General features: G+C 35.9%; 3 protein-coding genes across 3 annotated transcripts; 1 reads left to right on the forward strand and 2 right to left on the reverse strand.

Moving 5' to 3' along the window:
* Nucleotides 1-14,812: 14,812 nt before the first annotated feature.
* LOC145042794 (nuclear pore complex protein) lies at nucleotides 14,813-21,039 on the reverse strand. The gene is made up of 24 exons (XM_078991275.1): nucleotides 20,855-21,039; nucleotides 20,361-20,689; nucleotides 20,090-20,159; nucleotides 19,870-19,985; nucleotides 19,684-19,715; nucleotides 19,472-19,597; nucleotides 19,226-19,384; nucleotides 19,052-19,144; nucleotides 18,655-18,822; nucleotides 18,469-18,567; nucleotides 18,216-18,400; nucleotides 18,071-18,128; nucleotides 17,491-17,579; nucleotides 17,264-17,395; nucleotides 17,058-17,180; nucleotides 16,864-16,977; nucleotides 16,596-16,787; nucleotides 16,313-16,487; nucleotides 16,066-16,222; nucleotides 15,792-15,994; nucleotides 15,566-15,707; nucleotides 15,300-15,460; nucleotides 15,072-15,191; nucleotides 14,813-14,991 (listed from the first exon to the last, which is right to left on the reverse strand). The coding sequence occupies exons 1-24, from the start codon at nucleotides 20,932-20,934 to the stop codon at nucleotides 14,923-14,925; spliced, it is 3,192 nt and encodes a 1,063-aa protein (XP_078847401.1). The 5' UTR covers nucleotides 20,935-21,039; the 3' UTR covers nucleotides 14,813-14,922.
* Nucleotides 21,040-22,515: 1,476 nt separating this feature from the next.
* FLU (Tetratricopeptide repeat (TPR)-like superfamily protein) lies at nucleotides 22,516-24,268 on the forward strand. The gene is made up of 5 exons (XM_078991277.1): nucleotides 22,516-22,687; nucleotides 23,041-23,189; nucleotides 23,268-23,427; nucleotides 23,523-23,840; nucleotides 23,922-24,268. The coding sequence occupies exons 1-5, from the start codon at nucleotides 22,612-22,614 to the stop codon at nucleotides 24,122-24,124; spliced, it is 906 nt and encodes a 301-aa protein (XP_078847403.1). The 5' UTR covers nucleotides 22,516-22,611; the 3' UTR covers nucleotides 24,125-24,268.
* Nucleotides 24,269-24,335: 67 nt separating this feature from the next.
* Nucleotides 24,336-27,283, reverse strand: LOC145042795 (oligouridylate-binding protein 1B-like). Its single transcript, XM_078991276.1, has 12 exons — nucleotides 27,048-27,283; nucleotides 26,502-26,563; nucleotides 26,304-26,406; nucleotides 26,147-26,223; nucleotides 26,005-26,066; nucleotides 25,777-25,864; nucleotides 25,580-25,655; nucleotides 25,438-25,468; nucleotides 25,184-25,303; nucleotides 25,026-25,111; nucleotides 24,757-24,933; nucleotides 24,336-24,675 (listed from the first exon to the last, which is right to left on the reverse strand). The coding sequence occupies exons 1-12, from the start codon at nucleotides 27,159-27,161 to the stop codon at nucleotides 24,424-24,426; spliced, it is 1,248 nt and encodes a 415-aa protein (XP_078847402.1). The 5' UTR covers nucleotides 27,162-27,283; the 3' UTR covers nucleotides 24,336-24,423.
* Between the last annotated feature and the right edge of the window lie 242 nt (nucleotides 27,284-27,525).

The following is a 27,525-nucleotide window of genomic DNA, read 5'->3' on the forward strand; positions in this document are numbered from 1 at the left end:
ACTACAATCGGAACACACACACCCACACGTTCTTGCTTGCAAAGTGAATCCAACACCCACCTATGGTTGGTGGCAACGGCAGCAGCACCCAAAGCAGTGGTAGCGGTGGTGGTTACGGCAACGAGCCGGAGAAGAGGAAGCTTTCGCGACGTCACAACCACGTTCCAACTCTTTCCGGGTTCTCCCTACGTCTTCATCGTTCCTTTCGTCGCTTCACGTTCTTCAACGTTGATGGCCATTTCCTCCTAATGGCAAGAGCTGTTCGGATGCATCCCAATCGTGACGAGCCCTTGGTGATGGCGCCGGCGGTCGTAAACCGCTGTGTAGCTGCGGGAGGACACGGAGGAAGCGATAACATCAACCACAGCAAATGCAACCTCCGAGCATCACGACTGGAAGCCGACTCCCCCCCCCCCCTTCCTCGTCAGCGGTGAGACGACGATGGCGCTCCTAGTGGTCTTTGGCTTTGACTGTGGCGGTGGCGACCTCAACGGAGGTAGTGAAGTGGTGTTGGAGATCGTGAGAGTGGAGGTGGCGGCTGGAGATCTCCGATGATAGCGGCTGCACCCTCTTCGCTAGGGTTAGGGTTTTCTATGACATATATACCCACCTCCACACCAAACTTGTTACCATAATGGCAAGACTAACCCCTCCCCATGACATTTTCTTTCAAAATAAGGTCGTATTTTACAAAGCATCCCCCCAGCATCCAAAATCCTTTCACAATCAGTCCATAAGTTACCATTTGAACCCCACCATCTAAAACCATTTACAAATTAGGTACGCAATTTACTAAACAATTCCCCAATGTCTTAATTATAACATATTCAGCCCCTTCACCTCATTTCTTTTAAACAAAAATCTCGGTAATTACCACAGAGCCCCGGTCTTCACAAATATTTATAAAATGAGTCCTAAACTCATGCTTTTAACCCCCGACTTCTAAAAATGTGGCAATTAACTCCTCGAACCCAACATCCTGCATATATAATTATTTATTTTAGGCTACCATTCCTTCATTAATTTATTTATTTAACTAATAAATAAACGAGTGTTACAACTCTCCCTCACTTAAATTAGATTTCATCCTCGAAATCACTCCTTACTATCTCTTATACACCCAACCACTCTAGTAACATAGTCGTCAACCTGGGCACGCCTTAGAATTCCCAGGGTAGCCGTGACCAATTTTTGCAAAGCCCTAAAATCCGCAGGCGAACTAATTCCTCGCAACAAGATCACATCTACTCATCTAAATTCTGTTGTCTCAAGATGGCCTGGATCCCTAACAAACCACTCTTACTGAATCATTATTGCTAAATCCAGTCCACTTGTGTCTTAGCTGTCTACTCATCTCCTGATAACTCAGGGCTCCCACTAGAAAAATAGAATCATAGTTCCACTTCTCCCTGTGGTTCACTTATACTCGACCAAAACTCAGATAATCCAGTTGTAAGTGACTTACCACTTCCCAATCAACCAGCTATTTCGTCTGTATTTGCAACCTGAAATGCATATACTAATGCTGCCCAAACGCTGAAACTACCCGAACACTGAACTGCCTGAAGTAGTATGTTGCCACATGGCTGCTTCCCATAAGCTACTGAGACCTCCTGGGTCTCAATTAGCTCTCCAATCATCTGAAATATCGGGTTCCAGCCTGGCTGCGGAGCCAAAGGACTCCCACTTAGTCGCCTCACACGACTTCTGAACGAAATCCTCTTATGGAACTAGTTGCAACTAGTTATCATGCCACTGTGACTCTAACAACTTTCTAATCTAACCGATCGGATCCATACGTCGAATCCTGTCATCATCAAATCCAAGGTTGGAAGTGGTTGCTACCTGACCAATGGTAGCCTTATCTCACACGCAATCTTATACAGTCCATTGCTTTCCTGATCCCATAACTGTAGTGGCGCTCCTACAGTCCTATCACTGGCTCAACTAGATCTAATCCATCTGGGTAATTCCGAAATCTAATCCATGGATTTCCTTATCCTTACTGATACACCCAAACTGGTGGGTACTACTGTTCCTTTTGCATCCTAACAACACGCTCACACTATCTACAAACCTAGTGAATGTTGCGGATACACCTGAAGTCTCACAACACTCTATCACTATCTGACCGCTAGTGAATGCTACGACTACACCCACAGTCTTACAACACTTCCCATGCTAACTGACCACTAGTGAATGCTACGGCTACCCCCGTAGTCACACTTTACATACTATCTGACTACTAGTCAATGCTACGGCTACCCCCGTAGTCTTACAACACTTTCCATACTATCTGATTGCTAGTGAATCCTACGACTACCCCCGTAGTCTTACAACACTTTCCATACTATCTGATCGCTAGTGAACACTACGGCTATCCCCGTATTCTTACAACACTTTCCATACTATCTGACTGCTAGTAAATGCTACGGCTACCCCCGTAGTCTTACAACACTTTCCATATCGGTCGAACACGCACTCGACCTAACACACAACTGAGCTTGAATCCTAACCGGAACTCTAACCTGGTTCTGAAACCTGTTATCACGCGACCCCACTGTATCAGTACCGCACCCATGCCCATGATCAAAGCGTCACAGTAACCCACAAAATCATCTACACCCTCTGGCATGGTGAGAATAAGTGCCTCGCACAACCGCTGTCTAAGAGTCTCTAAGGTTGCCTACTGCTCAAGCCCCCAGCGAAAGGCCACTGATTTCTTGGTCAGTCGGGTCAAAGGAACCACAATCTCGGAGAAGTCCCATGTAAATCTCTGGTAGTAACCTGCTAGACCCAGGAAACTCCGAATCGCAATTGGAGACCTCAGAATCTCCCACTACATCACGGCCTCTATCTTGGCCAGATCGACCAGAGTACCCTTCTGGTTGACAAGATGCCCAAGAGGTTGTACCTCACGCAACCAGAACTCACATTTGGAGAAATTTACAAAAGGTCTCTCCCCACTTAGATTCGACTAATTCTTCACTGCACGTCACTTCCCTAAACTGGTACACCCAGTCTCACTAAACCTCACTACTAACCCACTGAGACATATCCTAGGCTCTCATAGGTTCCCGAACTCACCCAATCCTCAGCTACTGAAAGATTCCTAGTAATGTCAACTAGCTATTTCATGAATATAGCTAGCTCACTTACTAAGAGTCCCACAAAGCACAGAGAAAGTAGCATTTAGACAATGGAAAATCTAACCATCATACTCCAATCAAACCACTCTATCCTCTACTCAGGAGTCTGTACATGCAATTCAAAGGTTCATATAATCAGGCATAACTTAAACATGCTATCCTATCACTGGCTGATCAGTACTAGCATGCAAGTCTACAAGCACATACAATAGGCATATAAGGAATCTTCCCTAGATCCTTAGCCCTAATCTAGCATGCAGTTCTGATAATCATATCATATCACTACATAACATGTATGGGTATCTTAGGGAAAACTTACTTGAGCTCAGCTGATTGCACGTATCACACACCTTGTTGTTTTCAAAGTTCTGTTTTTTTCTCAAATTCTATTCACTTCTTTTTATAAAAGGGTTTTACTTTGGAAAATTTTCATACCAAGTCCTTAGTTTGAGTTCAGACACACCCGAGAGTGTGCCCGAATCCCTTAAACCAAGGCTCTGATACCAACTTGTAACATCCCAAAAGTACAGGCCAAAAATTTCGTTTTAATTAAGTTATTACATAACACCATTAGTATAAAAACATTCATATTAATATCTCAGGTCAAAGCCAAAGTGTCAATAATCAAAACATAGTATCATAAAACCGTATTAGAGTGTAATCCCAAAGATCTCGTGTGCGGAAATCGTGGTGTGATGCGTTGCGATCGAGCCGACTCCCTTCCTTTGCAAACAAAGTACCTGAAACCAAAACTAAAAACCATAAGCACAAAGCTTAGTGAGTTCCCCCATCATACCACATACCACATAATGCCTATCCCTCGGTATCTTTCAACCAGTATCTATCTTGCATAACTAGGAGTTGGACTCCCCTTCGATATCTTTCAACCGGTACTCGGGAACTAACCTCCCATTCGGTTTCTTTCAATCGGTAACCGGGAGCTGACCTCCCCTTCGGTGGCTTTCAACCGGTATCTAGGAACTGACCTCCCTTTCAGTATCTTTCAACCGATATCTAGGAGCTAACCTTTCCTTCGGTATCTTTCAACCGGTAACTGGGAGCTACCCTCCCCTTCGGTATCTTTTAACCGGTATTCGGGGACTATTTCACCCCTATCACTATCACATAATAACAGGTCATATACATATTGGTTCCATGATAACATAACATAACATAACATAAACACACTGAATCACATAATGGCATATCATAACCATACTGGTCAGATACTATCATATCATAAACATATTGCTCACATAATGACATACCATAACCATACAGGTCACATAATAACATATCATAAACATACTGCTAGGCATGCATGGGTTCTGTCCACCCCTTCGGTATCTTTCAACCGGTAACCTTCTTCAGTAACTTTCAACCGATAACTGGGGACTATTGAAGTCTATTACGATCGTCTGAATGAGTTGATCTACAGGTGTAATCGCTATGGAATTACAAAGTCCTTAATGGAGTACAATATTACTTTTGTTATGGAACTGAGGAAGGAGTAGAGAAGTGTAAGCATGATGATCAAAAATCAGTAGAGCTTCGACAGTTCGTTTTTGAATGATGTTTACAATCAGCTAAAGACACATGAAAGTGAAGTTTCTGAAATAGCTAATAAATCGAAGCTGAGCTTAGGAGGACCACTGGCTTTAGTTTTGAAAGTGTCTGAGGTGGAGTCTGCTGAAAAGGAGAATTCGGATGAAGAAGGTTTTCTTTTAAATTCTGATAATGAAGCTATAGCTTTTTACTCGAATAATCGAGTTAAAAAGTTTTTCAAAAAGCTTTTTAATCATAAAGGGAAGAAGAGTGAGCTGAAAGGAAATTTTACGAAGTCTGGTGAAGAAGACAAAAAGAAGTTTGAAAAGTATGAGAAGAATGATGACAAGTTGAAAGAGTTTAAAGGCGAAAAGAAATTGAAAGGGGATTCTGGCATAGACTGTCGTTATTGCAATGGTGCGAATCACTTTGCAGTTGATTGTATGCTTCGCAAGAAAGAAGAAAAGAAGAATAGAAATAAGGACGAAGCATACTATGAGGAAATATTGGAGGAAGTTCGTGAGAAGGCGAAGGGTTTGTCTCTAGGTCTGATGATGAGGAGATGAGGCATCCGACTCATGGTGCCATGTTTGCAAGCTTTGAGGAGGAAGAAGAGGAGGAGATATCTGAACGATACTTTGTTACGAAGTCATGTGACAAATCTCCTATGACAATCAAGGTACGTTCTATACTCTAATCTTTTAATATTCCTTTACATGCATATGATTCTGAAATAATTGCTTTTGATGATATTGTTGCTTACTTTGATGCTATTGTTGTGTCTGCTAGTAACGAGGCAAAGAAACTTCATAATCAATTGCTTGAGATAGTCAGACATATAGTAGTGATGATGAGGAGGACAAAGATATAGTTTTGAATGTTTGTAAGGCAAAAAAGAAAGTTTTAAGTGAAACTTTAATTCCAAGAGCTATTGTTGAAAAAGTGTATGACACTGAGAAGTTTGACAAAGTGATGAATGATAAAGGAGCACATTTTCTAGAAACTAACACAGTTGTATATCCAAATTTTACATGTACTGATAATGTTGTGTTTCCAAATCAATTCTTCGTCGCCACTGGAAATACAGAGAAAATAAAGCCAGAATTCAACAAATTGGTCGAAGAGGACAATAAGCATTCAACAGACGAAGGATTCTTTGCGAATCAGAACATCGTTGAAAACAACCTCACCAAAAATTCGTATGTTTTTCAACAACAGAAACCAAAAAAAATGGGTTGTTAAATCTGAAAAGTAAAATGAAGTTGTTACAAAAGAAGTTCGTAATTCAATTCCAATTGTGAAACTTAATTCAAATGAATTCAAAGTGCTTGTTGATAAGTTTTCAAAAGATCATAAAGTTTCAAAGACAAAGGCACGAAAGGTAATTTTTTGGCAAGTTGTGTCTAAGGAAAAACTTTCTTTAACCAAATCCAAAGTTTCAAATGAGAAAAACAGTGTTCAAAATCCAACTCAATATATATTTCAAAATCAAAGAATTTTCAAAAGCCATTAGTCACAGATAAACCACAAAACACATCTTTTCATCAACCAATGAATGTAATAGACACCTTTCCAATTAATAAAAAGGTTGCATATGTTCAAAATTTTGATAACATTCGAAAGTATGAGACATCACAAAAGGTTGTGAATGCTCAAAAACTTAACAATGTTCAAAAATCAACGAATAGTCAACCAACTTCACACAAAGCTTTCAAAACATCCATAAAATTTACACCACAAAAGCCTAATTTTCCAAATCCTCCAATCATAATACCAACAAAGGTTTCAAGCACAAAAGGAAAATTAGAAGTTCATTCAGTTGATCATTAGCTTGAGGGACAAGGAAAAAGGTTTCAGTCTAGAAAATTTTCTCAAGGTCAAATCAAAACAGCCTATGAAAAGTATTTGAATGAGTCCACAACTAGTAGTTTATCTTCTCAAGATTCGAATACTCCAATTCAGAGATGGAAACCAATCAACAAAGTAACAAAAGTTGAGAAACCTAAGGTGCAATCTAGTGAAAATCCAAAACTATCGAAAAATTACATTTCAATATCTTTAGATAATGATGTTGAGTTAATTGATAGGATCAAGACACAAGTTCGAACTTGGGCTTTCAGTTCTAAAATTCATTCTTGGGTTTAATATTCATCAAAACAGAGAAGGTATTTTTATCAATCAAGAAAAATATACGAAGAATTTGCTAGAGAAATTTGGATTGACAAATAGCACAAAATTACGAGTTCCGATGGCAACTGGCATAAAGTTGACACCTTCGTTAGAGAAACCTGCAGTTGATCTAACTCTTTACAATAGCATGATAGGTTAATTACTTTATCTTACTACTAGTAGACCTGACATAATGTTTTCTGTGTGTAATTGTGCTAGGTATCAGTCAAATCCACGAGAACCACATCTCACTGCTGTGAAAAATATATTTCGTTATCTTAAAGGAGCAATTTCGTTAGGATTGTGGTATCCTTCGAAAATTGGGTTCTTTGTTCAAGCTTATTCGAATGCAGACTTGGGAGGTTGTATTCTTGATAGGAAATGCACAAGTGGTGGTTGTCAATTGCTTAATGGAAAATTAGTGAGGTGGCAGTCGAAGAAGCAAACATGTGTATCAATTTCAACTGCTGAAGCTGAATATGTGGTTGTTTCTGCCTATACTTCACAAATCATTTGGATTCAAAGCCAATTGCGGGGTTATGCAATTAATATGAAAAAGATTCCATTATATTGTGATTCTCAGAGTGTCTTAAGAATTTGTCATAATCTTGTGCAGCATTGAAAGACTAAACATATTGCTCTTCGTTATCATTTCATCAAGGATCATGTGGAAGATGGAAATATTGAAGTGCATTTTGTGAAAACAACAAATCAATTAGTTGATATTTTCACAAAACCTTTAGATGAAAAGTCTTTTGTAAGAGTTTTGGAAGGACTTGGAATGATCGATGGAAATTCTATTCCATGTGAAAAAGAAGAATGATGGTTAAAAAGGAATGGTTCATAGACACATCATCAAAGAAAAAGGAATGTCATTCAATATTCAAAGGTTACTGTTCATAGACAACTCTTCGAATCCTTCGAATTCGTATATTAGTCATTTTTAAATGGGTGTCTAAATTTCATATGTTTGTAACAACTACATTTTTTTTATTTTAGAAATATCAAAAATTCCAAAAAAATATTTTTTTTGTTTTTCAAAAATTCAAAAACAACAAAAATATTTTGTTTCTTCTTTCTTTTTCGTTGATTGTTGCAGATTTTCATGCTTAATCACCTGGTGTAGTGTTTGCAGTTCTAGGGTCAGGTATTTTTCACATGCTTTTAACTAGTTAAGATGTCCCAAGAAGCATATTGCAACATGTTGACCAAAGCCTCTAATTGACTCAATGTGTTGTTCAAAAGCCTTAATGAAAATTTTCAAACGAAGATTTCTTCCCAATCAGGCTTGTATTCATATTAGTCTTATGAGCTACCTGACTCTTTTCACATGAGTTAAGAGTTTAATGTTTGGTCCAAAAATAACAGAGGTACATGTTGATTTTTATACCAATCTTTTTCATCTCGAAATTCTTACACAATCACACACGAAGACATATGTACAAGAGGTATCTGATCAAACCAATCGAAACCTAGACATATCACAAATCCGTGTTTATGATCAGACATCATGAGACCGTGATGAATGTGAAACACAAATCTCTCAACATTTAAGGAATTGACGGGGAACTATGTTCCAGGTTTTGAAGAAAAATTTGTTTCTGTACCTACATTCGAAACTCCAAATCATATTCATTTCTTATGAGTGGTCTTGATCAAACATTTGAAACCCACGATGTTTGTTACCCAACAGGATCCAGTACACAATTTTTTCTTGAATATGATTTCAGTGTGAGTTTTATCCGAAATTCAATGTCAATTAAAAGTTTTCCAAAGCAAACTTGTCACTGACTACACTGGTCAAACAAGTAATTTTTGTTACACTTACTCACCTTATGTTTAGGTTGATGTGTAACGAAATTCATTAAGCCACCTCAAAATCCTTTTAAAAGAAGCCATTCGATACTTCTTTACAAGTATTTGATTGTAATTCACGGGAACATACACAAGATGTTGATTATCTCTCTTGATAATCAACGAAGCAATCTTCACCCGGGATTTTAACTGCCTTCGTGTCAAATTGAATTTTTGACATCACTGAATATCCAAATTTTTTTATTGCTTCTCATCTACATTCTTTGAAACACTACACACACGAAATCCTTGAGATTTTGAGTAATACCAACTCAGCCTGATGATTTCAAAAATCTGGCAAATGACTTTACTTTGAAACCCTAAAGTAAAAGAGCCTTACTTCCATACGAAGTGTTCCGACGGTTACTATTCCATTGGGGCAACCAAACCAGCCTGTTTGAGGAGAAGTTTTGTATTCTTTCCGGGTTTTGAGGCGAAGTAACAGTTACTTTATCATACATTGTTACTTTATCATCATCATGACACGGTTTTCCCGGTGACACGTCAAATTTCATTAAATGAACATCCCGCTTTTATTTCAAAATCAAGGGTTACGTATAAAAGGGGATTCAAGGGTTCATTATCATTTTACGCTTTCAAACTCAATAATTCCCAAATACTCTCTGATAAACATCAAGCTTTCAAACCCTAAAAATGGCAACTGCTGCTAATCCTGATGCAACTCTTTCTCACACCACTGATGATGTTACTTCTTTGCCGATTATGAAGATTCAGGGTACGAATTATCAAGTGGAGGAAAATGTTTCTCAATACCCTGAAGAACTGAAGATGCTAATCGTTTCTTTACAGAGTTCTGTTCTGTCAAAAGCTATGTTCAACTTGTTTTCTGTTCCACTTTCATGGCTCTCTCAAGCCGGATCAACTGCTACATATTCAAAAGCTTTGGATGTAGTTACTTTCAATTTGGCGATTGATAAAAAGGTCAGACTATCCAAGAAACTTTTCTGTCAGATTCTGTACATCCCTAATTCCCCACCATATGTTAATTTTACCTTTCCACAAATTGTACATATGTTTAAAGAAATGGGTCATCAACCTCAACTATCAAATATAAGTGATTTCAAGAAGTCTGGTCTTCCTAGTGTTTTGAATTTATTTTTTGGTATTTTCTTGAGGTGTTTGACTGGAAGAACAGTTGGTTTGGACAAGGGGAGAATAGAGGTTTATGCCATGGTAGCAGGGCTTTATTATGATCTTCAAGTGGATTACTCTACTCAATTGTGGAAAGAATTTTTGAAGAGCATCGAAAACACGAATGCTCTTCATGGCATTTCGTGTGCGAGATACTGGAGTTTGATCTTGCATTATTTCTATGAGAAGGAGGGGATTATGGTTCCTAATGATGAAGAAAAAGTTGTTTTTCATGTGTATAGTTGTCCGAAGGATGCAACTGATGATGCTGACGATTTTCCCGTTGTAGCTCGTATTCTAGATGCACTGCTCAAACGAGTCGATCCAACGAATACAGTTCTAGTGACTTATTTGTAAACAATTGATACAATTGTTGAGACTGGAATTCTTTTGGCAAGAGAAGAGATGAAGTCAAAACGTACAAAGAAGACTGACGTTGGTTCTTCTGAGAAACAAATCAAGGAGTGTAAATCTATGAAGGTTCCAAAGAAGTTACCAGTTACTGAAGCAGACCCAATAATACACGAAGTTTTAGTTGCTGATACACCATTAATTCAAAAAAAAATATTCCTTCAAAGACCGGTGTTTTTCGAAGAATCAAAATGAAATCCAAGCGCAAGAACTGATCTCCACTCACGAATGTCGTCCGAAAGCCACATGTTACTCATCAAGGACTTCTATTTTGTGAAATTCCAATGCCTACTTCACCATCATCAAAGAAACTAAGGGCTACTGATATGGCTAAACACATTTCCAAGAAGAAGAAGAAGAAAGGCAAAATGATCATCTCTTCTGAGTCTACAGTTGATGAAGATGAAACAATTCCAGAAACTCCAGAAGCTAATCTTAACAAAGAAACTTCTGCTCTTGCACAGACAGCTGTTATACCACCCAAAGATTCGGTTGCCAAGTCATTATCTGAGGAGGCCCGAACTTCTGACATTCTTGTAAACGTATCTAATACGGATGCAAATGTCATCATGGGTGAGGATGATTCGAAGAAAGAAAACCAAGGTAAACCTTCGACTGTTACATCAGAAACTTTTGTTTCTTTTCCTCCACAAATCACACATGTCATACCCACTACTTCCACCACTGATTCTCCTACTTTCGAAAACATTATCCAACAACCAATTACTTCTCTTTTTTCTTCTCAATCCACTGATCCACCCACAACTAATTCACCAATTCAAGAGTCTATTTTTATGGAAGCTGAGCATGAATCTGAAGGTTTTGGAGGAACTTTTGAGAACTTGGAATTTGATGAAAAAGAAGCTGATTTCCCAGATCACATGTTTATGACAATGAAGCAGTTCAAGATCTTGAATACAAAGTTGAATTCAATTCTTCAATCACAAGCAAATCTTGGGGGAGGTAATTCAGTGACAAGTTTAGAAGTGGATGGTTTGTTAAAACTGCTAGAAGGAAGGATCACCTCAAAAGTTTCGGGCATGATCAAAGACTCTGAGTCTCGTCTTTTATAGAAAGTTGATATTTGTGATCATAAGAATGAGATAAGGGTGAATTCTCAGAAGTCTACATTTGAAGGTGATTTGAAAGAGTTGAGAATGGTAACAAAGGAACGTCATCTATTGTTCATTCAAGATGTTAAGAAGGTGCGAGAGGATGTTAATTTTAAACTTCAAGAGCTTCGCCAAGACATGGAAAAAGAGATTGCATGTGTTCGCACAGAATTTGCATCTCTAAATCAGAAGGTGGACATAATTTGTGATGTTGTGACAAAGTTTGATAAGTTGTGTGAAAGTTTGAGTCCTCAAATAGCTCAACTTTTGCAACTGAAAACAAAAATTTTATGGAAGTCCTCACATTGTTAAAAGAGCTCAAATCCTTATCTTCAAAACCAACTTCGTCTTCTCAACTATCTTCGGATGATCTCTTCCAGAAATTTTCTCAATTCGAAGCACTACTTCTCCAACAGTTGGCTCCTCTTTCTCGCATATCCATCCTTCTTCCAACAACAAATGCCCCGCCTGTTTTTACAGGGGTGCAAGGGGGAGAAAGAAAGGGTGAAGTTTCGAATGCTGGAGGTGATGATGCGAAGGTGGTAGGAAAGTGTTTCCTTTGAAGATTCCAACTACAAAACCAATTATAGCATCTGCTGGTCCAATTTCTTCGACATTAGTAACAACTGTGCCAATTACAAGACCAAATTCAAAAGGAATTGTGATTGGTAAATCTGCTGATATTGGTGGGAGTGATTCAAAGGTGAAAGAAGTAAAATAGAAGACTCGGCTTCGAAGGCAAGAGGAAAATCTATTTTGATAGAAAAGTCAAAGGAAGAAAAGAAGGTTGAGGTTGAGGCTGAACTGGAGAGGATGAGATTAGTACAGAGTATAATGACTCAAAGAGCAAGTGATCCTCCGGGCATGAACAAAGGTGATCTATCAAAGCATTACAACTATGAAACAATTGAACCCAAGGTTGCATTCAATCATATCTATTCATTCGAAAAGAATCCAAAACAGAGCTACATTGTCACGAATACTGATGCAAGCCAATTGGACTTTCCAATCAATGAGATGATGTTCATCATGCCCCAGTTCAAAGCCGAAAGCAAATTCAAAGAGAAGGATGAAGGAACTCATATGAAAATCAGGTTTCATGCAGTCCTTGCGAAACCAGCTGAAGAAGTATGGTCATTAGTAAAGATAAAGAAAGTAATCAGCATAAAGAAGGATGTTGTGTTTGAAAACACAGTCCAAAATATGAAGTATGTGGTGGCCAGGGCGAATGGGAGTGTTTGTGATTTTACAATTTTTGATTGTCCTTTAATGAACTTGTATGACCTTATACAAGTTGCATTACTGCTGAAGGAAAGATCTTTCTCTTATCTTCGGAATACTGATCCAAATGAGTACAAGCGTGGAGCTATTCACATCAAGATATTTATTGAAAATTATTACGAATGCTTAGTATTAACTGATGTGGAGTTGGCTACAGCTAAAGGATTGGAAATTACAGCTCCTATGGCTCATTCGAAGACTCAAGCATATTTAAAGAAGTATGATGATGGTGAAATTTGCTTGAAGCCTTTTGGTTTAGTCTTCTCAGGGAAGGACAAGTCTGGAAAATCAAAACCATTTTTGTTCCAGGCTGGTGAAGTGGAAAGGTACTCAACTTCTCAATATAGGAACTTAATCGTTCATATGAATCATTGTAAGAAGAATAATGAAGGAGATAAAAAGGAACTTAAGAATATTATCTCATGGTATACTGAGATACGAAGAGTGATGTTGTATTCCATTCAACTGCTTACGAACTGAAGTCTTCGACTATGATTACAAAGGGGGAGATTGTAAGGGTTGTTTTGTTGTAATTAGTCGAAGCTTACTTTATACTCTTCGTATGAATTGTAATCTATTTTACTAGGGCACTTTTATTCGAAGCTTAAGTGTTAATGTCATAGTATATCCTTTAAATATGATCATTTACTAGAGTTAGACAACTAGAATAGCCTTGTCTATTTTTCTCTGTAAACACTCACAGCATAATAGAGCTGAAGTGAAATCTTATTTACATCTTGTGTTCAATTACTCATTCTTTCTTTCATATCTACTCTGATTAATTTCATACTCGATTTATTGATTCATCAAACAACTTAGAGCATATTCAAGTGGCATATGTAATTTGTTTAAAATGGTGTCGAAAGCATCATAGTACTCCTTAATTGTTAAAGATTGTCTAAGGTTTTCAATTCAAACATATGGTCATCGAATAACTAATGAAATCATTTTATTCAAAACTTTCGAATACTTTAACCATGATAATGTAGCTTCTAGACCTCTATTTTTCATAAAGGCTTGGTGTCATTGCAATGGATCCCCTCCACATAGATTGTTGCTAACTTCACTCTAGTTGCATATGGTAATGGATCCAACTGGAAGAATTGTTCCAATTTGTATGACCATGAACCTAGTTAATCCCCTCCAAACTTAGGAAATTCCACCTTGTTATACAAGATGAGAAATTGTTTCCTTCTCCCACTTAATTATTTCCCCTTCTCTTGTTAACATCCTTTCCTCTTTGTGGCTCATTAACTAGTTAATTCATTGGAATAGAGAATCTTGCTATCATATATGTCTATAATTACCTTAACATTTTCAATCATAGACATGTCGTGTTGATTCCTCATAGCTTTAAAAGTTTAACCTACCCCCAAATTCACTCAAACTATTTTTTACTAATACCTCAGGTTGTGCTGATGGAATGGGAGTATTTTGCTCCACCTCATTGGTTTTGCTTCACTAAGCTATCTTCAATGTTCTTTTGTTGGTTATTAGTCATGGTGTGCATGCAAAAGCAATGGCCAAAGAGGACTGCTCTATACCAATGATGTGTATTCTTAACAAGAACTCACGATTAACAAAAGAGTCAATGGATTAGACCTTTAGAATCCAAAAGAACCAAGATTTAGAACACTTCCTAAAGATTCATATAGCTAACACTTCATGCTCAAGTTTTGGCAAAGAAAATAAAAGATAAGGAGAGAAGAAATAAAGAAAAAAAAAAGTTGTATCTAATATTCTCAAATTGGAAAGAAATGAAAAGAAAATAAACATTTTCTTAGCTGCAATCCTAATCCTTCCAAATTGCAATGAAAGTTAGGAAGTTATCAATCCACTTCGTTCCAATTCTTCACATTAAAAATTTTCAGAAACATCAAAACAAGAATTTCCTTTTCATTCTCTCCAAATCAAACGACTTCCTATCCTTCATTCTCTCCCTTTCAAGACTTATACAAGACTTGATAAAGTTGTCTGCTTATCCTCATTCATTTCATTTATAAGAAGTTTTAAGCGACCAGTCATTTAAAACGCATGAGCCTCTCTATACACAATTTGCATGCAAATATATTCAATAAATGGATTGAGCGTGAACGAATAACAATACATACACACAATTAAAATGAACAAATTGCTCCAAACAAAAAACACATCCATCACATTCATATTAATTTCATTTTAAAAACAATAAATGTAATGAAAAACAATATCAACTATTTTACGCATGAAGTAAAAATACAAAAATAAACTCAAGCAGCTGCTTCCTCATTTAGCTCCAACTTCCATAAGCAGTATTCCCTCTCAAACAACAAAAATTCCTGAAAGTCAATATTACACCACCATAAGTCAAACCACCATTAACTAACCCCAAAACTAAAAAAAACAAAATCAAAATCACCTGTAATTGGTTCTGGCTAAACAAATGAATGAGGCCAGTTTCAGGAGCCGCAACCAATTCAATCAATTCATCATGGATTTCATGCGTATCATTACCAGACTCCATAAGAGAAACAGAAACCTACATTTTTTTTTTTTTTTAAAAAAAAAAAAAAAAAAAAACATGAAATAAAATTGATATCATTTTTCAAAATCAATTTATCAAAAAAAAAAAAAAAAAAGTACATACCTGCATGCATCGAAGAATAACTTCTGGAATACAACACCTGCGACATAAACCCCTCAAGATATATGTTGCTGGATTTCCTACAGATCCATCACTACCAGAATACCACGCATCGATTCTCATTATTTCCATTGTTACCCCTGCTTGAAATCTCGCCAGCTCACCTATCAATTCAACATCATCCAAACTTCCTTTATACTTTTGAAAATCTACACATTATACCAATCTCATCCAAATATATTTTTTTTAAAATTACATAAAACTTATACCTTTAATGCCAGCTGCAACAATAGCAGCAAGAAGGCCACCATCAGCAAGTTTATTCGACCCAAATCCATCATTCTCTGTTGCTGAACACTGCAGTGAAACCTCAATAGAGCACCTATCTTTTGTAGAAATCGATACATTCACCTGAACATGAAATAAGATAATAAGATACATCTTTTCTACTAAAACTATTTTTTTTTTTTTTTTAAATTATATAAAGAAACATACCAGCAACTGGCGATGTGATACAACTTGTTCAGTTACTGAAGAATAAAGAGCACTTGTGAGAGCTGTACACAAAGAGGCATCTGGAGGCATACATTCACCAGAAGGCAAACAAAGCATAGCTGTAGCTTGCAGTTGAAGGTTTGTGGGCTCCATAAATTCATAAATTTCATCCTCAGTAGGAACCAACCATGGGTTTTCTTTTCCTATTCAAAAATATATATAAAACTCAGAATCACCAAAAAGATAGGGGTAATTTTGTTTATAATTTACTCACTTAGTAGCAAGGCCATGGATGAAGATAATGTTTCCATAGCTACAACATTTGCTCTGTGTTTCTCTTCGTTTGAAATGTCTTGAGGGTCAATTCCAGCATTTTCTAATTCAATTTGTAGCCAGTTGCGATATGTTGCATCACAGGAGTAGTACTCATTCTATTTGAATAAAACATGAACATGGGTTTGGTTTAATTTATTTAATATAACATTTTGAATTTTGTAATTGTGAAGCTTCTAGAAGCATACCCAGTCTTCAAACTCTCGCATACTATCAGAAACATCATTGTCCTCTGTTGAAAACAAAGCTTCTGATGAATGTTTTAAAGGCTCAGCAAGTATACTAAGCAACTTATGAGCACCAATAGGCATTGATGGAACTCTCCACATAGAAATTAACGAAAATTCCCGGAATAACACGTTGCTAAAAAAAAAAAAAAAAAAAAAAAAAAAAAAGAGAGAGAGAGAGAGAGATACTAAATGTTTAGCAACATGTGATAATTAATCATTAAGAAAATAATTAATTAATTACCTGTGGATTAATGCTCTAAGGAGAAGCTTAATGCCAACAGCTATAGCATTGTTAATGGTGGAAGGTGGAGTAAAGCAAAGCCACTGAATGACCATGGCTTTTTCAAGACTATGTAACCGACATTGCTCTGCCATGTCAGATGATGACATGTCATATTTTCCAACTTTTACTTCTCGTGATCTTGATAAAACTCTGTTTAAGTTTTTTTTTTTAAATGAGAAAGGTAAATAAATGGAAAGAGTTGAATTAAAAAGATTAAGAAAGAAACCTTTCGATGATTTCTTCAAAGCTTCCTTTTTCAAAACTGGCATTTGAATCATCTCCAGGGGAAAACGGGAGGTACTCTATAGCAGAAAGAAAGATTTTGTATCTCACGTGAACACTGCAAAAAAAAATATTTTTTTTAAACATTAAAAGGTGTATAAAAGTAAATATTTTGTTAAAATATATAAAAAAAATCACCTGCCATTCAAGCGTAACTCCATCATATGGACAAAAAGGTCAATGCAACGATGGCGTGCAAGCTGAGATGCATAGATTCCTACCAACTCCTCGTGTTGTTTTGAAAAAAGAAACATTGCATACCTGAAAAAATTACATATTTGCCCATGTTAAGTCGAAACAAGTTGAAAGAAAGAAAGATAGGTATTAAGATGAAAAAGACTCACATGTGAAGAATAAGATCACCAAGAGTCATTGTCTTCTCCTTAAAAGCATCCTTCATTTCATCAGCAAGTAAATGACGAAGGACAAGAACTAAATGTGCCCCAAAACGAATCATTTGAGGGTCCCCATGAGGCCTTCCAGAAACAAAAAAACAAAACAATTTCAAGAAAATCTAAAAATGCAAATTTCTTATTTAAAAGAAAAAAAAAAACAAAATGAATTTATTTACCTAAAGATATCTTCATCGCCTCCTGATGGGGATATCCATGACCATATAAGGTCAAGTAAACGAGGAATATCCCCCAACATTAAACTCATCTGTTTACAAAATTAATAAAAAAGAGTAAATTACACAAATGGTCCCTATGGTTTGGATTAATTTGCACGTTTGGTCCCTAACTTTTTTTTAACTCAAAAGGTCCCTATAGTTTGTTTTTGTTGCGCGCTTGGTCCCTGTCTTACCTAAAGAGACTATTTTGCCCTTGATTTTTTAATTTATTTAAATAAGATGGAGTAGGTAAGATAAGATAAGATAAGATAAGCTGGAAGTGAGTTTAGGGATGTGTTTATTTAAATAAATTAAAAAATCAAGGGCGAAATAGTCTCTTTAGGTAAGACAGGGACCAAGCGCGCAACAAAAACAAATTGTAGGCACCTTCCGAGTTAAAAAAAAAAAAATAATAAGTTAGGGACCAAACATGCAAATTACCCCAAACCAAAGGGACCATTCATGTAATTTACTCTAATAAAAAAATTCATGTTATCTGACTTATTTTCTATTCAAATAGTAAATGTAAAAAAGTGCAAACCTCAATCTGGCGATGTTGCTCCTTACACCCTCGAATTACAGCTTCATGCACAGACTCACTAAATCATAAAACAAAAAAAGAATTAAGTACCAAAATTAAAAACTTTTGTTGCACTAAAACAAAATCCCAAATTTTTAATTTTTACCTTGAATGAAGCTTTTGAAGAAGGGCATTAAGGTCACGTGGTTGTTGATTCAATACTTGAAGTGGCCAATTTTCAGGTCCAAGAAGTGATTCAGAAGTAATATCTTCACTTCTTTCAGTTTCACCAGATAACTCCAAATCAACTTGAACATCAAGCCATGACTTGGTCAACGCCCAGCATGCAGACTGAAATTGGTCAAACCTCAATACAATACACCAAACAGTCAAAAAGTCAAAAAAAAAGTCAACAATACCTCCCAATTGTCACAAATCGGTAAAACCCGTTTCACATTACTGCAATTGGCTGCATAAACTGCTGTTTCAAATTTCCCACTCTCTTGCTCTGCGATTTTCTTTAATAAACACAAAATAGTAATTAATATGTTTTTTGGATGATAAAATAGGAAACTAATTAAATTTTTGAAAGTATCTTCTGTTACCTCTGATGCACAATATGAAGCCCATTTCCAGAGGCGTCTCTGATTATTCACACCACTTTCCAATTCCATGGCTTGAAGAGATCTGTTCTTCCCATTTCTTATGAGGGCTTCAATGGAAGGAGAAGGATCCAAACCTCCAAATGGGCACAAGGTTGCAGCTCTCCATGACTAAATGCAAGAAATAGCATCCTACTTTCATTTTGTTGAAATAAAACATTCTACTTTCAACCTTTTTCTTATTAAGGCAAATTTTTTTCTTATCATGACATTATACTAAAAAGAATCTACCAAATTATAGCAGTTAAAGATTGCTTTGTATTTACCATTGCTATAATCAGAAAGATTTTTCAAAATGGAAGTATGATAAACATATTAATATTATTTATATGGTGCATACCTGTCCTGCAGACCTGCAAAGATGACATGCCTCTTCCAATCTTCCAGCTCTTAATAGAGCCCAGACATCTTCCAAAAGAGATTCATCTTGTTTCTGTTTAGATACAAAAGTAACAATTTATAAAAGCTGCTTTAATTAGTGACAGAAGATGGAAGAAGTTGAAAAAAAGAATACTTTGTCATCAGAAAGTGGTTGAGCATGTTGGCGTGTTGGAGCATCAAAATCCAAGTGATGAACAATCTTGTCATTTGAGGAGCCTTTCTTTAGAAATCTTTGTGTGTGATTCCAAACTCCAGAGGTGGGGAGATGTGTGCCAACATGAGAGCCACGTACCTGTGTAAAAGGGTGTAAAAGATATTTAAAAAGATAAAAATAAAAACTGGATATATTTTACTGATAATTGTCTTAACAACAAGTCACCTTGTTATCCAAATCAAGAGCCTTGGAGGCTAATCCTTCAAGCCATTGGATAAGTCTAAGGCATAATTGAGCTTTATGATCTGCTGCAACAAACTGGCAAGCCTCCAGATGTGAAGTTGTTGGCAACTGAAGTAAAAACATCAAAGTAAAGTATAGAAAACTTGAGTTTTAAGATAAATTAAACAAAGTGAGTAAACATAAAAGCTTGATACCAGGATAAGATCTTCAGGAAGCTCTTCATTCCCTGTACGAATGGGAAGAGAAGAAAAGAAACTATAAATTGATGGGACCCCAGAAAGTAAAAAACTATAATCAGTGGATTGTTTAAATATATAAAAAGCTATTGATTTATATAGAAATCCAGCCTACATCCAAATGAATAATAAGGTAAAGGTTACCTTTCCCATATAGATACCACAAAAGTGACCAAGAAGCAGCTTCATCAAGTAGCACCCTAGCCTTTTGCCTCATCAATTTGTCCTCAACAATCCTGTGTCTCTCAGTACAGCTGTTGCTGTAGATAAACAAGAGAAATTTGTAGTCTTTTTATAGGAACAAGTAACAAGAAATATAGAAATTCCACTAGCATATCAAATTGTTTTGGGGTATGACACATACTTAATTGACTCAGAAACATTGCGGCATGCTCCTTCAAGTCTTAATATCAAATCAGGGATGGACATCAACCCTGCGATACATACATTAAACAATGAAGTACAGAACCAGTTGAATCCATTACCACTTATAGCATAAATTAGTGTTTATACGGTTCATGATATGTGGCATAGAACCTAAAGGTGGAATCATGTTGGGGAAAAGTAAAATAGATCAAAAGCGTCAACTGTAATGTCAATTGTAACGTCCATAGTTAAGCGTATAAATTGCCTACCTTGAAGAGCAGCGTCAAAAAGAGATGCGAATAAAGGAAATGTTGCATCTCCACTATCCGGTGATGCATCTTCCTCGAGCTTGCAAGCTTTTAAGGAATGCGTTCTTGATCGACCAACTGAATCGTTAGCAATAGCCATTTCAGCTATTCCGCGACTATCTACTGAGGGTGATCTCCTTTTGAACGAAGATTGAGTTCTCGCGTGTATTCCTTCTGATTGATCACCATCAGAATGGTCAACTTCTTTTTTGATATTTTCAAGATATAGAGCAGCATTACTGAACTTCGATTGATAATTCTCTTGGTGCGGTGAAGGCGAATTCCTTTTTCTGAGCATACACAATTATGGGTTAGTGAAAAAAAACAACTTAGGACTGATAAAATTCTCAAGAAGACGTGAGGCCATGAAATATTTTCGAAGTTTTATTTGAAGAATATAGTAACAACGCCAATTTGCTGAATTTGGGAAAGAGTTTCAATGTTCCGATTCATACCCGTAACGCCGGAAACGCTCTCTGAGGCTTAAGTCTTGAGGATCAAAATAACTTGGAGACGTATCCATGTCGACATTCATTGTAGCAATACCAACTTACAGTTTTCTCTGTTAACAAATACTAATGAACTATCTGCTTTGTGAGGGTTTTGATGAGTAGCTTTAAACCCTAGAAATACTGATTTGAGCGCGGAAAGAAGAAGGTATTGATGATTTAGGGTAAATTATATAACTAGTCCCTAAGTTATCTCTTAAATACACTAAATGGCCCGTTATTTATATAAATGACAGGATTTTCCCTTGAAACCCAAATAGTGCATAAATGGAAGATTAATGTTAACATTGTTCAAAAAGCTTAAGAAACAAAACATAAAAAACTTGATAATATATTTTTATTTTCTAAACATTTTATGTTTTAAATGGTGAGTCCCACCACCATGGGATGAGAATTCATTTAGATCTCCTTTTAAATAATCTATTAAATCTTGATTTTGTATTTTTGTTCTTTTACCAATAAAACATTGATAGTAAAAGTTGTTTTAATTGGTATTATAATAATTTGGAAGATCTTTCAAAATAAATTGTTATAAAAATAAATAATAAAAGGTAATATACTATAATAAACTAATCAGTAAAAATATGTGGTTACTTTTCTATTAAACCCTTTTTAATATTTAAAGATGTATTGTCTCACTTTATTTTTAGGATTAATGATTTGTAAAGGTAATGAATTTTGTCAGATGTACACATTTAGTTGCTTTTTTTTAACATGATTATTGATGAACTTGTTTAAAGCGTTTGAAATACCGGCAATTGTAAACTTGGTTGGTTTCTGACGTCTCTAGCATTTTCGTCGAGTCTCTAGTCATCTTCTTTAGTCATACATGAATTCTCTGGCAACCAAGGTCACAAACATCAATATATATGTTCGTGTTCATCCCCTTGAAAAATTGTGTCCATCCCATTCAAATTTCGAGTCCCAATATGCAAGCTCAATAACATCATCTAAAGATGCAAGCTCAAGAAATCTAGTTTTTGAGTTTTGAGTTTGTTTCCAAAAGTCGTGTCTGCCTCTTCAGAAAATCAAGATACATTTGTGTTCGTGATTATCTCCTTCAAAAAAAATTGTATCTATCTCCATAAATGTGTTTAAGCATAAAATCCAACTTCAACGACCGGCGGCACATGGAAGATGAACAATGAGGCAAATAAAGCATTGAGATGTTGGAGACTGTTTCCTAGGCTAATAGGGTTCTTTTTTTTTTTTTTAAATAAAACTACAATTATTTTGTAAATAAGTTTTAAACTACCCTTTTGTTGTAAATACTTTTGAAAACTACTATGTTTTTGTAAAAAACTCCAAAAACACTATGAATTTGGTCTTCAAAATCTAGGTTCAAAACCCCTTCATGTATGAATATGGTTGTCCAAAGGATTTATGGTTGTCCGAAAATTCTTATAAATTCTTATTGGACAGAGAAGATAATAGAAAGACACTTGACGGAGACTCTGAAAATCAGCTAAACTAAACAAATTCAATGCTAAGTCGTATAAAAAAATAAAAAATTTAATATAGGTTTCAAAATGTTTGGCTTTTTTAAAATAATTTTGTTTATAACTAAAAGCGAATATTTTAAAACAATATAAAGGTTATATACAAACACTGGCTTCATCTCCACCGTCCGTCCGCCCCATCCCTTAACCAGAAATCGTAGTGTCTGCTAAGTCGAAGCGCAACTGGTTTATCTACAGACAACAATGACGGTGGTCGCCGGTTGCTCCTCCTGTGCTCTTCCCCGACCAATTTCAACTCCGTCTCACCGGATAACCTACGGTCAGGAATCTTTTCGATCACACCCTGCTAAACAATCGTTATCTGCCAACATTTCTGCAAAATTATATTTCATCATAGCGACTCCACACTTCCTATACTTTTACTTACTGCATAATTTCCCCAATTTTATGTCGAATTTTGCGATCTACTTTTGTTATATATGAACTCTAGACTTCCTATCTTTTTACAATGCATATCAAGTTCCTTCAATTTGCAAGTCAATTAGTTCGACGGGTTTTTAGGTCGATTCGTGCTTCAGCACACGATACTTGAATCGACAATTTTCTGATCTTTTAGATGATATGAAAGCGATAAGTAGCTTTTTAATCGCTTGTTTCTACTTCTTTTTGAAGGAAAGCTTGTTCCTCTTGTCCAAAACTTCAGAACCTCCCATGGAGTTTCACTCGTCATCAATGCTATGCAAAAGAAGCTAGATCAATGTGCAGCATCAACAACAAACGAAACTGGTCAACAATTCTATGGCCCCTTGAGTTTAAACCAGGTATGATTGTTGAATCCCATCAAAAATTTCTATTTTACAGGTTTAATTGATTTATTCCATGTTTTCATCATTTGGTAGAAATTGGGAATGGGAATGGGGTTTGTAGGAATCAGTAACGCATTGTTATTAGCTACACCTTTAGAAGCCATGGCAGACACCACTGATGCAACACAGTCTATCTTTAACATGAACATGCCTGTGTTACTACTTGTTGCCCTCATCGGAGCCACTGTTGGAGGTAAGTAACATTCACTATTCAATGATGCGTTCATTGTATTTTTTTTTATATATATATATAAATAAAAACCATTCTCAAATTGTGAAATTTTGAAGGATTACTTGCTAGACAAAGAAAAGCAGAATTACAGAGGCTCAATGAACAGCTTCGTCAGATCAATGCAGCCTTAAAAAGACAAGCAAAGATAGAATCATATGCACCTGCTTTAAGCTATGCTCCTGCCATTAAAATACCTGAAAATGAAGTCATTGTTGATCCAAGAAAGCAAGAGTTGATATCTCATCTCAAAAATGGGAAAAACTTTCTCAGAAATCAAAAACCAGAAAATGCATTCTTTGAGTTTAAAACCGCACTTGAGCTTGCTCAGAAGATTAAAGATCCAATCGAGGAAAAAAAGGCTGCAAGAGGACTAGGTTTTCTTTTCTTTCACATTTAAGGATGAAACGGTGTAATTCACTCAACCCACTAACGTAATTTTATTATTCATTTTTCAGGAGCATCAATGCAGAGGCAAGGAAAGCATCGAGAAGCCATTAAATACCATTCCATGGTTTTATCAGTTTCAGAAAGAGAAGGTGAGGACTCAGGGAACACGGAAGCGTATGGAGCAATAGCTGATTGTTACACTGAGCTTGGTGACTTAGAAAAAGCAGCAACTTTCTATGATCAATACATTGCTAGATTACAAGCGGATTGATGATTGATTATCATGGATGTAAGTTTTGTAGTAGAGGCTTGTAATGGTTAATGGTTGTTTCCAACTAAGCAACTTTCTTGAAATTTATGTTTTTCTTGATGATTTATAAAAAGATACTATGGATAATATTTTTTTATTCAAAAAGCAGACATGTAATTATGTATCCATACTCAACCAATATATAACAATCTACCAATGGGGAGACAAAAAATCAAAAAAAACAACAGCCAAATAAAACTCAACAAAACAATACATACGAAAAAATATTTTTTAAAAAAAGTAAAAAACGCCACATAATCTCACTGATAATACATGAGTTGTTGGGCACCATTGTACATCGCCTGACTTGAACCACCACCACCACCATCCAGATGATGTTGTCGTTGTGGGTGGTGGTGGTTCATAAGATGGGTGGGGTGGTGGACCCCACCCACCCCACCCATCCTGCTCATTGCTAATAAATTAGCAGCTGAAAGCATTGGGGCGGGACCCGGTGGTGGAAGTGGGTTTGAGCTCGTTCCCGGTGGAGTCGGCTTGCTTCCCCAGGAACACTATCAACCAGCAAGAGATTATGATTTTTTTTATATATAAAACATTGAAAATGAATTTTATTAATTAAAAAAAAAATGTACCTTGATTTGTTTGCCAAAAAGAATAGATTGTGTGTTTCCCATTTGAATAGCAAGTGAAGCCTCGGTGTGGTTACTGTATCTAACAAAACCAAAACCTTTGTCACGTTGCACACGCACTTCCTCAATTACTCCAGCACCTAGGGCATGAAAATGTCGATGTAGCTCAAGCTGTGTAACCTACATTTTATAAAGAAATTTTTTTTTTCAATTCTATTATTATACAAATATAGATATAGATACATATAAATTGTAGGATTAAGAGGTCTCACTTCAGGACCAAGGTTGCCAACGTAAACAGTTGTGTAGTGTGGATTATTCTCAGGGGCATCACTATCACTTGGCTCTTTAGTATCCTCTGTAAAACAAAACAAAATATATATAATTTGGATAGTTTTATTTTTATAATTATGACTAGAGAATTGCATACCTAAAGATCCATTTGTTAGCTCTACAACACTTTTTGAATCTGAACCTTGTCTTTCATCACTAACACCAGCGCCTTTTGTAGCCCAATTACATCTTATCTGCCTACTCCCAAGCCATTTCCCTAATCAAATTATCAAATAAATAAAAAATCAAAAAAAAAAAAAAAAAAAACACGTAAATGTTCTAAAACTAAGTTAATCAAAGCTCAATGCTAAAAATAGTATTTGAACAAGTGCGTCAATGTGTCACGCTTACCGGTTAAGTCATTTATTGCACTTTGAGCATCCTGAAAAAGAAACAATGTGAGATTTTTTTTTCGCTTAAAATATAATTTTTGCATTAAGAGATTAATAACAAATAGTCTTCCAGAATGTTCTAGAATGAATATTAATATAACCTGTTGGTTTCGAAAAGAAACAAACCCAAAACCTCGTGAACGTCCAGTTTTCTGGTCCCACATAACCCTTGCATCCCTATAATTACATGAAAAAGAAGTATATACATATAAATATATATAAATATTTGTATATGTAATTATGTATGTACTATATGTATAATTATATGTATGTATAGAGAGAGAAAACATGTACTCACGAACAGCTAGAATAGACAGAGAAGCATGCATACAACATAGCATCAGTAACCTCGGGGCTAAGGTCACCAACAAATATGTTATAATGACCTTAAAAGGAAGAAAGTGATAATGTCAGGAGGAAAGAAAGTTAAATATATATATATATATATATATATATATATATATATATATATATATATATTAGAGTATAAATTATTTCCAAAAAGGGTATTTATATAAAGTCCAACCTGATGTGTCCTCCCTTTGTCCAGTGACATATGCCCAATTAACTTTGATAGGTTGTCCAAACCTGAAAAAGTTATTTGATAAGAGGAATGTTGTGAAGTGAAATTGCATTGCAGAATATACCTCTATGAACACACCACTTACAAATGCCTTCCATTTAGAGATACTATTGCAAGTGCAGCAAATCTTCGATCAAAATAGTGAATGAATCCATATGATGACTGCAGATACGAAAACAATTATATAAATCTTATTCACAATTGCTTGAAAAAACAGTAAGAAAGTAGTCAAGAATATGTACTTTGTCTTTTCTTATGAGTTTGCAGCTTTCAACAGGACCAGTGCTTGCAAAAACCTCTTGAAGAAGTGGTTCAGTCACTTGTGTGTGAATATTTCCCACATACCTGCATTTTTCTCAAAACAAAAAATAAAACAGGATTATAAATAAATAAATAAATAACTTTCATGATGATCAAACATGGAAATGAAAACTACTTACACACTGCGGCATGTGTTTGGATCAAACCCAGGAGGTAAATTTCCATTTGGTGTTGGTTCAATCTGCAAAATGAAAAGGTGAAAAATGGAAACAAAACACAAGAATAAATTTCATCAAGAGGATTCAAAATGTGATATTTTAGTAGCCAACAGACAAAAAGAACTGTGATTCAATCAAAATAGAATGGAACTAATAACAGAAATCGATAGAACAAAAATCAAAAACCAAACTCCCAAAAAAGATGAAGTCACAAGCATTCACCAGCTAAAATGAGCTCCAAGAGCGGCCATTAACAGTTCATGATCAATCACAAAATCAAAAATTGAACAACATGAGGATGAAATCAGAAGTACTTTTTATATTTTACTAGCCAGCAGACTAAGAAAACAACGCAACTATCCAGAAGCTCTAAAACGAGCATCATCAATCGATAATCAATCAAAAAACGAAGATCCTAAACTCAGCATTAACAGACGAAGGATGAAGTCAGAAGCATATGTATAAGTGGGGATAAATTACAAAACTGAAACAATGTTTGGTGCGAACCTGTGGTGGAGCCAATAGGCCAGGATGATAAAGAGATTGTTGTTGAAGGAGAGCTTGCTGCATCAAAGATTGCTGTTGTTGTTGCTGTTTCAGTCTCTGATGTTGATGTTGCATTATTGACGGATACAAATCTGCTCTGCTTCAGGATCGAGTAAAATTCAGTGATTTGGGGGGTTAGGGTTTCGATACTCCGCGTGGGAGAAACAGAACGACCAATGGAAAGCCCAAGAAGAAATAAACAGACCTGAACAGGACACTAGTACAAACTTAGCCTTGTACTATGACTATATTAACGTTTCACCCCTCCACATTTGTTATGTACATGGAAAGTTTAATTTCTTGACGTTAACAAAAGTTTTAATATAGCACGAATAAGACAAAGGTTTGGGTATCAAAGTGTGATATGTTTGTTTGAGTTTTTGTATGCAACACAAAAGTTTTAGAATGCACCAATGGATAGTGGATACACTATGATGTA

Source organism: Lactuca saligna, chromosome 4 (assembly GCF_052625555.1).
Source record: "Lactuca saligna cultivar CGN05327 chromosome 4, ASM5262555v1, whole genome shotgun sequence".
In the NCBI taxonomy this organism is placed as follows: domain Eukaryota; kingdom Viridiplantae; phylum Streptophyta; class Magnoliopsida; order Asterales; family Asteraceae; genus Lactuca; species Lactuca saligna.

Coding starts and splice junctions, on each gene's coding strand:
- LOC145042794 (XM_078991275.1), bottom strand. CDS start 20,934: ATGAATGTCGACATGGATACGTCTCCAAGTTATTTTGATCCTCAAGAC. Junction 18,568..18,654: donor CTTCATATTGTGCATCAGAG/GTAACAGAAGAT, acceptor TGTTTATTAAAG/AAAATCGCAGAGCAAGAGAG. Junction 17,181..17,263: donor GGTGATCTTATTCTTCACAT/GTGAGTCTTTTT, acceptor TAATTTTTTCAG/GTATGCAATGTTTCTTTTTT.
- FLU (XM_078991277.1), top strand. CDS start 22,612: ATGACGGTGGTCGCCGGTTGCTCCTCCTGTGCTCTTCCCCGACCAATT. Junction 23,190..23,267: donor GCCCCTTGAGTTTAAACCAG/GTATGATTGTTG, acceptor ATCATTTGGTAG/AAATTGGGAATGGGAATGGG. Junction 23,428..23,522: donor CATCGGAGCCACTGTTGGAG/GTAAGTAACATT, acceptor GAAATTTTGAAG/GATTACTTGCTAGACAAAGA.
- LOC145042795 (XM_078991276.1), bottom strand. CDS start 27,161: ATGCAACATCAACATCAGAGACTGAAACAGCAACAACAACAGCAATCT. Junction 25,865..26,004: donor ACAAAGGGAGGACACATCAG/GTTGGACTTTAT, acceptor CTTCCTTTTAAG/GTCATTATAACATATTTGTT. Junction 24,676..24,756: donor TTTTTGGCAAACAAATCAAG/GTACATTTTTTT, acceptor GCTGGTTGATAG/TGTTCCTGGGGAAGCAAGCC.